Source organism: Protopterus annectens, chromosome 11.part0, assembly GCF_019279795.1.
Source record: "Protopterus annectens isolate FY-2018-M chromosome 11.part0, PAN1.0, whole genome shotgun sequence".
Classification (NCBI taxonomy): domain Eukaryota; kingdom Metazoa; phylum Chordata; order Ceratodontiformes; family Protopteridae; genus Protopterus; species Protopterus annectens.
This window is the reverse complement of record NC_056745.1, coordinates 283465801-283478821: the sequence shown is the minus strand read 5'-3', so window position 1 is coordinate 283478821 and position 13021 is coordinate 283465801. Positions and strand designations below refer to the sequence as shown.

Here is a 13021-nt window from a genome sequence, read left to right as displayed (position 1 = left end):
GGCATACCTGCACGTCCCCATAAGACCAATTTGCAGAAGATACCTCAGATTTCTTGCAGGATCAGAGCATTATCAATTCTCAGCATTGCCCTTTGGCTTATCTACTGCGCCCAGAGTGTTCACGAAATGCCTGGCATCAGTAATCGCTCATTGCAGACTTCAGGGAATTCAAATCTATCCCTACCTGGACGACTGCCTGATACAAGCGGACAACAAAAACAAACTCACAGAAGATTTACAGTCATCTACCTGCTGCAAGCCCTGGGATATACAGTCAATACAAAAAAGTCAAGGCTGATTCCATCCCAAAGAATAACCTTTCTGGGTGCAGAACTGGACACATCAAAACAAATGGCATTTCTAACTGCAGAAAAGAAAGAACAACTTCCTCTCTACTTCTTGGCATTAACAAAGCAGAGCCACCTAACTGCAAGAAAAGTGCTACAAGCTCTAGGCTTCATGGCATCCTGCATAATACTGGTACCTCATGCCAGGCTGCATATGAGAAAGCTACAGTGGTACCTAAAGAATTTGTGGTCTCAGCACAAGCACAGCCTAGAAACCAAAATTCCAATGATCCCATGCCTGAAGCAAGAGTTCTTATGGTGGGCTCAGGCCTGTCAATCAAACACAGGACTGCCCTTCTGCAAAAGTCAACCAAGACAAACCATCACGACAGATGCCTCAGACCTCGGTTGGGGGGCACACATGATGGGCAAGTGCTTTCAAGGCCTATGGACTCAAGACCAGCTGCATCTGCACATAAATCTAAAAGAAATGATGGCAGTAAAATTGGCAATCCAGGCATTCAGACCTTTTCTCCAAGAAGGCCAGTTGATGATAAGGACAGACAACACCACAGTTATGTGGTACATCAACAAACAGGGAGGCACACACTCATACCCTCTATGCCGGTTGGCACTGGACTTATGGGATGTGGCTCTGAGCTACAACATTCAGTTACAGGCAATTTATGTACCAGGGAAGGAAAACATTCTAGCAGACATATTAAGCAGAACTACAACAGATGCCCACGAATGGATGCTGCATCCGGACATCTTCAAAACCATCACAAGAGAATGGGGATTACCACAAATAGACTTGTTTGCATCCCCTTTCAATCACCAGTTGAAGAAATTCTGCACAAGGACTTACCACCCACTTGCTTGGAAGGTGGACTCCTATCCTTCAGTTGGAAAAGCCTGACAGCATCGCATTCCCACCACTACCTTTGATGCACAAGGTGCTTCTCAAGATCAAAGAGGAACGTCCGAGGATCATTCTGATAGCCCCAGACTGGCCAAGACAACATTGGTATCCACTTCTGAGGAGCATGTCCCGGGACAAATATGGACACTGCCCTGATCCCATTACTGCTGACACAGAACAACTACAACATTCTGCATCCAAACTTAAAAACTCTGCAGCTAACTGCCTGGAACATTACATAACAGCAATTAACCCAAATTTATCCCAAAGGGTTAAAGACATAATCCTGGAGGCTCGTAGACCTTCAACAAGAAAGAATTATGCAGCAAAATGGAAAAGATATCTCATCTGGAGTACTGCAAAGGGGCAAGATGTGACACTGGTGAACATAGCCAACATCCTGGAGTACTTGGCGGAGCTCTTCCATACAGGCCTGTCCTATTCCTCCATCAAGATACATGCACCAGCTATTTCAGCAGAGTACAGCTTGGATCCTCCTGTCTTCTCGCATCCTCTGCTCAGACAGTTTCTGAGAGGAATCAAAAATGTAATACCTCCCAGGAAACCTCCATTGCCCGCATGGGACTTGAACTTTGTGCTAGAAAAACGGACTCTTCCCCCTTTCGAACCAGCAGCAACAGCAGAATTACAATACTTATCCTGGAAGACTGCTTTCCTGCTGGCAATAACTTCAGCAAGAAGGGTCTCTGAACTACAGGCATTAATGGCAGTGCAACCCTTCCTAATCTTCCATCAAGATAGTGTCCATGAGAACAAATCCTACATTTATGCCTAAGGTGGTATCCAGAGTATCTTTAAATCAGGCTATCCACCTTCCTACATTCTTCCCCAACCCACAGAACAGGGGAGAAAGGCTCTTACATACCTTGGATGTACACAGACAATTGCGCTACTACCTGGACAGGACAAAAAACAATAGAAAAACTGACCAGCTTCTGGTAGCATATGCAGCAGGAAAGGAAGGAAAACCAATTTCTAAACAGACAATCTCCAAATGGATAGGAAATTGCATTAGATTTTGTTACTCCTACCATGGAAAGAAAACTCCAGAGAACATCAGGCCTCACTCCACAAGGGCTACAGCCACTACCACAGCTTTCTTACGAGGAGTGGCTACCAAGGACATTATAGAGGCTGCTACTTGGACCTCCGTGCATACATTTGCCAAGCATTATAACTTACCTCTATACTCTAGATCCCGTGCTGGCTTTGCCACTGTTGTTTTGCAAGGGATCCTAACTACACCATAATCTCTTCTCATTTCCTCCTCTCCTAGTTTAGCTATGGTATTCTACCCATTTGTAAAGACTGCAGATGCATCCTTGAAGGACATAGTACAGTTTTGTACCTACCATAAATGTAGATGTCCGAGAGGAATGCATCTGCAGTCAGGATTACCCACCCTCCTTCCCCTCTGAGGTACTCCTAGGGTATTTGCCAATCTTCAGCTAGCTTGGGGGGGGATCTATTATGGTGTATTTGTTTGTATATATGTACATACATGCTTATTTTATGTGTTTGCTCTCTACTATTTGGAAACTTTGGCATTTATCCAAATTTAGCCATCCAAGAGGGCACCTGGCATCTGGGGCAAGAAACACTGAGGAAAATGGCATCGGCTGATGCCTTTATACCCGAATAACTGCCGCAATGACGTCGGGTGAAGTGCGACACCAGCCGAAGCCAGACCCAGACTTTGGAATCCGGCCGACCGAAGGGCTGCCTGACGACAGGACAACCCATTTGTAAAGACTGCAGATGCATTCCTCTCGGACATCTACATTTATGGTAGGTACAAAACTGTACTTTTTGTACCTACCATAAATGTAGATGTTCGAGTGTAAACACTGCTGCAGTCCAGTTTACCCTCCCTCCTTCCCCTCTTACTTTCTAGTACATACCTAGGTCATCTACCCTTATTACCTATGGGGAGTATTTGCTGGTAATTATAAATGGTTGTTTGCTTTTCTTTTATATGTTTTACTAGCAATTTGAACGGCCTACCTATTTGGGGGCACCTGACATCTGGGGCAAGAAAAACTGAAGAAAATGGCATCGGCTGCATCTTATATCCCCCTGTCGCACTGATGTCAGGGAAGAGGCGACAGCAACCGACGCCGGACCAAGACTTTGGAACTCAGGCCGACTGGGGAACCACCTGACGGCAGGATAACCCAAATGTAATGACTGCAGCAGTGTTTACACTCGAACATCTACATTTATGGTAGGTACAAAACTGTACTTTTTAACCTGTGCAGCAGTAATGCTGGGTGCATGGCAATCTGCTGGTATTGTGATTGGTCCTCTGGGGGAGAGGGGTAAAGTTGGCACTGAATCTGTTGGCCAGTATATTGGCAATATTTGTTGGCTCGGTATAGGAGGTACCATTGTGCAGTAGCTTAGAGCAAATCTGGGTATTGCCTTGGAGATGATTCCTTACACAACTATAGAAGGCACGGTTGTCTTTACTGTCCGCTACAGTTCTGTTTTCATAGCTAGATTTGTAAGATTTGATGAGGGATCTCAACTTTTTGTTGAGGCTGATAAGGGTGTTTTTCCAGTCTTGGAACTTCACCTTATTCTGCATCAGTTTCCTCCTTTTGTTGTAGAGTTTGTATATGGCAGGGGACCACCAGATTAGCTTCCTTTTTTGGAGGAGAGCGTTTTGGTTCTGTTGGGTATGGCGAGATCCATGCATTTGTGTAACGTGTTTGTACAGTGCATTGGTGTATGATTCAGCGGTCATGCAACTATTCTTTATTTGCATGGGTGCAGTGAAGTTAGCCACTTCTGTTTTTAGGAGCCCAAAGTTAGCTTTGGAGAAGTTTTTCATGATGTTTTCCTTTGCAGGGTGGGTGGGAGGGATATGGATATCTAAGGTGATTAGTTTGTGGTCTGATCTAACCAGGGAGGAGTTGACTGTTGGTGTAGAGCAGCGGTCTCCCATGTTGGTAATGACCAGGTCAAGGATATTGCCACCTCTAGTGGGGGTAAGAACGAGCTGGTCCAGGGCATTGGAATTAATGAATTCCAGGAAACATTAGTTGAAGTCGCCCAGTATGAGGGTTTTTGTTTAGACCCTAATATTCTGCGTGGTGCTTAGGAACGTGGAGTGTGAGTCTTGGGACATGGTTGGAGACCTATAGCAGGCTACGACTTGAATCGCTGTCTTACCAATGTTAGCTGCATCTGAAGTATGTCGGGTGTGTTTTGTTGGGCTACCAGTCTGGAGGTGTGTGGATCCTTTATGAATATGGAAGCACCACCACCTTTAGAGCTTCAGTCCAAGTTGTGGGGCCGAAAGGTGTGGAATGAGTTGTAGCCTGGTTGTGTAGAGGTGCTTTCTGCTGCCTTGAACCAGGTGTCTGTTAAAGGCATAAATATCGATGTTCTCCATTTTAAGGAGTGCTTCGAGTGAGTGCATTTTGAGATTTAAACTTCTAGCATTGAGCAGCATGACCCTCAGATTGCATTTGTTTGTAGTTGTTACTGTGGTAAATTTGGTCTTTGGAACACTGCTTAAAAAAGGCACTATAGGGGTGGCAAGGGCCTTGGCCAGTATCCGGAAGCCCAGTTGTGGCAGATGCAGACCATCTCTGGCAAAGCATCAAGGTCTTTCAATCATGTCATCCCATACTGAATCCCCTTAGAATGACACAAGAAAATTAGCCAGTTGAAATCAATCATTTTCTGCTTGTACTGCGATATCATTCTGGGTGATGGTAGGATGCTGCTCAGGGCTCGGGTCATACCCGCCTGGGCTACATAATCCGAGAGCTCTTCCATGTTTCTCTTCATGTAGTCCAAGGAGGTATGTCTCAGGTCATTCACGCCCACATGTACAATGACAGAGTCATATTTGTACTTGTTGAGGAACCTGAGTGCGTGCTGACTGTTACTTTCTCCTTATTCAACCTAGTGAGTGGGACATCACTGTGCCTCACTATCGAGTCACCTATGACTAGTGTGTTGGGCATGTTGTTTTCAATTTCAGAGCGAAGACAGACCAGTAAGCAAAAATAACAGCAAACCTTGAGCCCAGGAATATCTCAATAAATCCTTTAATGTTCAAAACCACGAACAACAAGACGAACAGGACAAAATGTTCCACAAAATCAATACTGAGCGCTTTCACCCACACACAGGGGGCATCATCAGAGTACAACATTTGTTACAAAGTCATCCCTTTATATAATACATACAATTAAACTGACAATTAATCAATTAAATCCTTCAAGCTTTTCAATGCAATTTTTCCTTATCTTAAAGGAGAAATACAATTATATTAAGAATTAAAATAAATTGTTTCAACTCATTCAATATATTTGAAAAATATTTGTAATGACATAAATTTCCATTTCAAATATAATATTAAAAATATGCAATTGAATTATACCAAACAATTAAAATATTCAAATATTTAAATGAATATAATATGATATCAAATATTGTAGGTAAGACGTAAGAGAGTGTGTTAAATGGAATGAATAAAATTAATGCTAAAATGAATTAAGAAATGTGTGAAATACACTTGGAATTAGTTATAAAATATATTGTATGTAAATATATTATATATAAAATATATATGTATAAAATGTAAATCGTATAAATATACTTATATAGAATATTGACATATAGTAAATAAATAATATTAATTATATATTTATTAATATATTTAATATATATAAATAATTATGAACTGTGTATGATAAATATAAATATGAATAACTTTAATATAAAATAAAATAATCTGGTAAAGTGCGTTGATAAAAGTATATAAATACAATGAATATTGGTCTAAAATTACATGAATGAATCAAAAAACATAAACATAATGTTAAAATTATATATATATAGTACTAGATTCATATAAATTGTGATCTTAATTTTAGAATACTGGACATGGCGACTTGTAGGATTTAATTGATTAATTGTCAGTTTAATTGTATGTATTATATAAAGGGATGACTTTGTAACAAATGTTGTACTCTGATGATGCCCCCTGTGTGTGGGTGAAAGCGCTCAGTATTGATTTTGTGGAACATTTTGTCCTGTTCGTCTTGTTGTTCGTGGTTTTGAACATTAAAGGATTTATTGAGATATTCCTGGGCTCAAGGTTTGCTGTTATTTTTGCTTATTGGGCATGTTGTTTTGCCATAGGGTAGTAAACCTTTGCCTTCTAAACCCAGCTTTTGTTCAATCAGAGCAGTTGCTACCTCTTAAGAGTTTGTCATGCATCTGTGGATGATGATTTTGCAGCAGCAATGTGGGCATCTAAATGCTTAGTATCCAGCTTGTAGTCTCTTACAATCTCTGTGTCTAGGTCGTCCTTCAGAATCGCAGTTATTCATGAATGTTCTCTTGAGGAGCCACCCATGAAGATGAGATTGCAACTCCATGTTCTTGGCAGATGAACTTTCCATCCGAGACACAGAATTTATATAATACTGTAACAGGATTTAGATGGGATGGTCCTTTCTCATCTTCATTTCCACTCGCCTTTCCTGTGCTTCATGCCTGACAAGGTGTGGAAGGAAAATGGCTGTTCTTATTTCTTTAGTTGTTGCTTGAGGACTGGAGAAGGGGTCCTTCTTTGCTAAGAATTGTGGGTATGTGAAGAAGTTGATTGCCTCATTCTACCAGCTTTAGTCCTCGATGAAGAAAGGACATCTCATATAGTCTAGCAAAGTATGTAACTTTTGTTTAACACAAAATATGCAAATAATCCTACAGTGTATTTTGCTAAGGCAGCTATTATATTGCCTTATTTTTCCATTAATTGTTGTCATAGTAATAGCATGCTGTTATGTAGAAAGGGAAAAAAAAAAACATTTAAAAGTATTCCAGTCGATCTGTTACTTGAGGATTTTATTATGTCTCTTAGACATAAACGTTGCAGAACTGGTTTACGCCTTAGGTTGTGGGCAAGCAAGATTACATGTTGTGCTTAAGTTTTGCATACTCAAATTGGTTGGTGTGGTAAGATTTTAACTCCAAGAAGTTAAACTGCATTATGTAATTGGAAGTATGAAAACATTTTATGTATGAAATTAGATACTGATTTCTGTTTCCTGCATTTTTTCTAGCAATTGGCTTTAATGTTGAAACTGTGACGTATAAGAACCTTAAATTCCAGGTGTGGGATCTGGGCGGACAGACTAGTATCAGGTAATTTGCAATGAGAGAACTGTCTTGAAATCTGTCATTAGATTTAAGTTTGCTTATTCCAAAGTTTAGGAAGAAATTTTGACTATGTCTAATGTGATTCATAGTCTTTATTTCCCAAGTTAATTTCAGCCAGAATCCATTTAAAGTATTTTAGAGCTGCAGTTCATTGAATTCATCTTGTATCTTTTTTTTCAGTATTAATACCGTTATTCCAGTAAGCATTATTTGCTGTTCACCAGTCTGCTCAACAGTGTATTTTACAGCAGAAATATACATCATGTGATACACAAGTCTCTGTGGCATGTTAATGTTTCCTTTTGTTGACTTCATTAGCTGCAGATTTTGTTTTTATTTTAATTTTGGTCCTCTCCGGTCTGAGACTGTAAAAGCTGCGCCAGTCCTATTTTTTTGTCAGTTAATGATTCTGGTTTAATGATGAGGTCATCGCATTGATAAAGTGGGAATCAATTGTGAAGAACAAAAGTGTTCATGGATAAAGTACATGCAGCAGGCTGGTATTCACAAGATCATGTGCTGGAGTTGCCAGAAGGTTGCCTTAATTTTAGTTTGTTTGACAGTTTGGTGCATGACACATTCTTTGTTAATTTATTAATAAGGGTAAGACCCACCATGCACAAATATGCCTTATGTCGGGGTTACCTTGGCACACCTCTGGTTAAGTGACTTGTTCTATCAAGTGTACATTTTGCAAGTTGGGGCAAGAAACAGACGGGCTTTAACATATTTGTGCTGCTCTGAAGTTAAAAATATCTACAGGTTACTGGAAACAGTATTTAGAAAAGAGGGGACTACAAATCTCTACTTACATTTGTTTATTCAGTTAATATGCTGTAACTATATTACCTGTCTTCAGAATGTAGAACACTCATAGAAAAGAAGAATGCATTTAAGGCTTTACTTGCTGTTAATCTAACAGAATGTTATGGATGCTGCACTGATAATGTAATGAAGTCCTTGTTTAACATTTAATAGTGGCCATCAAGCTTTGCTCTTGTATTCATTCTGCACCTACTCCTTCATGAGTTGTGCATTACTGATCTTGAAAATTTTCTAATTGCTTTAAAAAAGTGGTCATGTTCTTCTGTGTTGAGCAGTAAACTCATGCTGATGAGGTGAGGAACTAAGAAGGCAACCAAAAAAAAGTTTTTTGGTTCATAATGAAAATGTATAAACAGTACAAAATATTCTCAGATCTCTGTGTAGCAGTGAGCTTTCAGTCACTACGATGCTCCCTCTAATGGCAGCATGTTGACGCAAAACAAGGAGCTTGCCAAAGGCATATTGTATATAATGAAAGCACTTTTCCTCATCATTCTTTGCAGTTTTGTATGTATAATGAATTCAGTGGCAGTAAAGTAGTTGCCCACAAGCTGGATTTGTAACATTAAATGCCCTCCTCATTTTGTCCTTGGTTAAATATTTTTCACCGTGTGGAATTTAGCTTTTGGCAAGGAGTGTGATGAAAGTGGAAAGTTGATTCAAGAGGTGACTTGTATTTCAACCTTACTTCATCAAAGCAGTTAACAATGTTCCCTTCCTTCTCAGCTTTCTTTTCCATTAAGGTGTTTAAGCAGCAAGTAGCCATTAAACAGGAGTTTAAAAGGCAATGGTAAGCAGGTTGCAGAAATAAAGAGACAGATAATCTCTCTAAACGTTGAGGACACTATTTGCCTGTTCTGTCTGTACCCCTTCCCAGCTTGGCAACCTCTCCATATCCGTATACACAGTAATTGGTCCCGTAATTGTTTATTGCAGACTTCAAGGCAGTTGCATCTTTCTTTATTGGAAAATTTGTTTTATTTTTTGCAGACTCTTTGACTGTCATGAGTTCATTTACTGTTCAGAATCTCTTGCGTAGTCTAGGTTTTCAAATTAACTTAGAAAAATCCTGTTTAATCCATTCTCACTGAATTGTAAAATAGGTTGTTTGCAGGGCAGAATCTTTCTTTCACCAAAATAGAGATGTTGTAAAAGTTCTTCAGTTTTCTCCAGTCAGAGTCAGATAAGTAGAAGGGAATTTCTCATGATATTGGTATCATTTTCCCCTGGCCGGACTCCATTAAACAAAAAGAAAAATCCAGTGGTACCTCAGGTCAGTCTGGGCTCTGCATCTTCAACCTTTATCTTTATTTGTAAAAAGGGAGATTCTGTGGTGGGTAGACTAGATCTCTTGAAATCTAGGTCTCTTATTCTCTTTTCTGACCCCTCTCCAGTCTGTCATTAAAGAGTTTCAGAACTAGTGTGGGAAAGGTCACTAAAGGGTTGACCTGTGTCTCTAATGGACACAGGCAGCCGATAAATGGTTCAACTCCCAGGCCTCTGCTTGTAAATGTTTCATCTGCCAAGCCCCTGCTTACACTTATCCATGGCACCAGAACTTGTCTGAGATGTGGGATGCATGGCTAAGCTTAGATAGACCCTAGTGGTCATTGGCACCAGTACTTGTCTGAGATTTCGGATGCATGTCTAGGCTTAGAAAGACCCTAGTGGTCAATGACCTAGTACAACACCTATGATCCTATAAGTGCAAGGTCTGTGGAACTCTCAAAACAGACAGAAGCACATAAATGTCAGAGATATGTTGGCAGTGATCAAAGCTTTGTAAGATCATCTCTGGTCCCCAGCACCTTTGGAAGTTTGCACAGACAAAACCAAAATGATATGGTACATAAGCAGCGGTGTACCAGATCATGGCCCCTTTGCAAGCTTGCTGTGGTAGCCTGGGGAAATAAATGTGCTCAGATCTTTCTCTTCAGGCTTCATACATTCTGTCAGTGCAAAACATGATTCAGTGCAAGCTGAGCAGGACCAGGGCAGACCCACGGATCTTCCAAGAATTGATCCATCTCTGGGGAATACCTCATGTAAATCTGTTTGCCTTTTCTCAGCATTAACAACTAAAGAAATTGTGCTCCAGGACAGCTTGCAGATAGGCCTGGAAGACAGGTGCCTTCCCATTCCCATGGATGGGAATGTTCCAGTATGCTCTTCTACTCTTTCCTCTGATATCCAGGGTTATTCTAAAGATTCAAAAGGACTTTCTAAAATTTTAAAGACAAAGTGGAGAGTGCTGTGAACAGATATCAAAACAGAAAGGGGAATTATCCTCCCTGTGAGCGGCCAGTTAAAAACCAAGATGGACTACTTCCTGGGGTCATTGGAAGTCTGGAAGGAAAGCAAATGTGTTACCATTGTTCATATCTGGGGAGTGCAGGAGAAATCCAGAGCTAGCTTTTCTAGATGACTGCTATCTCCAGTTCAGCAACTGAAATTGGTTTGCAGCCAGGAGCTATCATTCAAACATGATAATTTTTGTTTGGGCCACAGGACAGGTCAACAAGAGAAAGGTACAGGTAGGCATGGTCTACCTGAACTTCTGCAAAGCCTTTTGACTTTGATAGTTGGAGGGAGCTGCTAGAACCACTGAATGTTTTGAGGAAGAGCCAAGACTGAGGAACTGGATTGCTGCGTGATTGAATCATAGGCTGTAATGATGTAGTAAGAGAGAAGATACCAAGAATAAGAAAAGTTGACTAGTGGAGTTAAGCTTTTTTAGTGTGTTTATCGTGTGCATATCTGAGGGAGAAGAGGACATGATCTGCCTTTTTGCTGATGACACATTGATTTGTGCAGCCGTAGAAGATGGGAGGGAGATTAAAGAAGGATTTAGAAAGGGTGACGAAGTGGGCAGAAGTGGAAGTGCAGAGATGTGATGAACACTACACTTGGGCCTGTGGTGTGAAGTATAAGCAAGGAGAGTGTAACTGATGGCAGCAGGTAAAGGTTAGGATCTCAGGGTGTTGATCACCCATGGGATCGTGTCAGTCAGAATTAAGGGGTAGTGACAACATTAGAAAGAATGCTGGTTGTATATTGTATATTCAGGTTGGGATAAAATGGAAGGAATGTGACGACACTAGAAGAGCTGGAGCTGTTCTTACTGGATACCAGAAAAGGTAATAGAAAATGATATGAGGTGCACAAGATCTTGTCAGGAAGGTGTGAAGGGGTTGTCCTTAAGTGAGGGACAGAGAGTGGTGGAAGGGGAACAAGTAGTAGATTGTATAGGGCTGACTACTCCCTAATCCCTAGATCTCTAGATGCCCTTTGTCATTGAAGGGTTTGTGGACATATGGAATGGACTTCCATAATGGTTTATGGAGAGGGAATCCACAAGGGCAGTCAAGAGGGTGTGTAGTTGATGGAAAGCGTAAGTAGAGGGTGGCTGAGACGGAGGGGAAGTTGAATGCCCAATGCACTTAAAACGGCAATCTAGATAGTCCTGTTTAGTCTTCTGCTGTCAGGTAAATGTTATGGAATATATTTTTGGGTATCATGTACTGTGCTTGTAAAAGAGGATGCCTCAGAGTTTTGGATGAAGGGGTGCTTTCCAAGAAGAGCTAAATAATTTAAAAGTTCATGAAAGATGGTTTGAAAGGATAGTAGATTAAAGAAACTAACAAGGTAATAAGTTTTAAAATAAATAAATATAATGGAAACCATTCACATAAACTGGATAAGGAATTTAAATCATGATGGTGCCATAAAGTAATAAATCATAAGGAAAGAGAGTCTAATAACGTATTGGTTTCCAAGATGAATTTCTAGATTTAGTAATACATTTACAGAAGTCTGTTTCCGATATTTTGGGTGTATAAATCTAGAAAGTCATTCGTAATGAAAGTGATAGTGGAGATTTCAGACTCTTTCTTGTTTTCATAAGGTTCTAGGAGAGTCTGTCACATCTTCATACAGTTTGATAACTGTCCTCAAATGACACCCTTCCTTTGATAACTGCACAAGGGGTCCTTGCCACTTTACTTTTCCACATGTGTTAATAAGTCACGAGGTATGAATACTATCAGTAACCAAAAACTGAAAAGTTGTCAAATTTTGTTAGAATGATTAGTTCATATGTTCAGCTTTTATTCCAGTTTTGTTTCTTGAGAATGGCACAGCTTGAAAATGGCACAGAAAGCTGAAGTTAAAACTTTTTATAAAGGAAAGTGTTATAGAGAGATCTTAAGTTATAGGAGCATCTTAAAATTGCAGAGAAATGCCTAATTTAGTCACTCTGTTATGTTTAGAAGAACTTAGGTTGGTGGGCCAACAGTTTATTATGAGTTCAGTAGAGGCAAGTCCTTTTCTATTAGTCCTTATTGATGAGGAAAATAGCTTATCTTGGCTACAGGTTGATTACATCTACTTGGATTTCATCAGTAATACTGATAAATGAAATCATTGTGTTAACAAATTAATCACATGCTTTAAGGTTTTCAAGATCAGCACTGCAATTAAAGAGTTCTCCGAAAACTATTCCAGCAGGGCTTTCATGTGGTCTTGGGCTCTTTACCTTTTTAACCTTTACATTGTTAATATACTCACTGATAGGAGTTCTATGAATGATGTCATGCTGCTAATTAATAAAGACATCATCACCGACATTCTTCTAAACTGGCTTTATGATTTACTGCTTACCATAGCAGAATTAAAATAAGTCTGCAAAATCCTTTAATTGACTTGTCCAGGATATTAAAATTGATTCAGTAATGTTGAAGGAAAAAAATACAAATCATGAAACTCTCTTAGGGTAGTCCATGCA

General features: G+C 40.0%; 1 protein-coding gene across 1 annotated transcript in view; it reads left to right on the top strand.

Moving 5' to 3' along the window:
• Window positions 1-13021, top strand: part of ARL1 (ADP ribosylation factor like GTPase 1) — a 284363-nt gene that overhangs the window by 101074 nt on the left and 170268 nt on the right. Inside the window, exon 3 of the mRNA XM_044087773.1 lies at window positions 7317-7398. Coding sequence (XP_043943708.1) covers window positions 7317-7398 — 82 coding nt within the window. The remainder of the gene's footprint in view (window positions 1-7316; window positions 7399-13021) is intronic.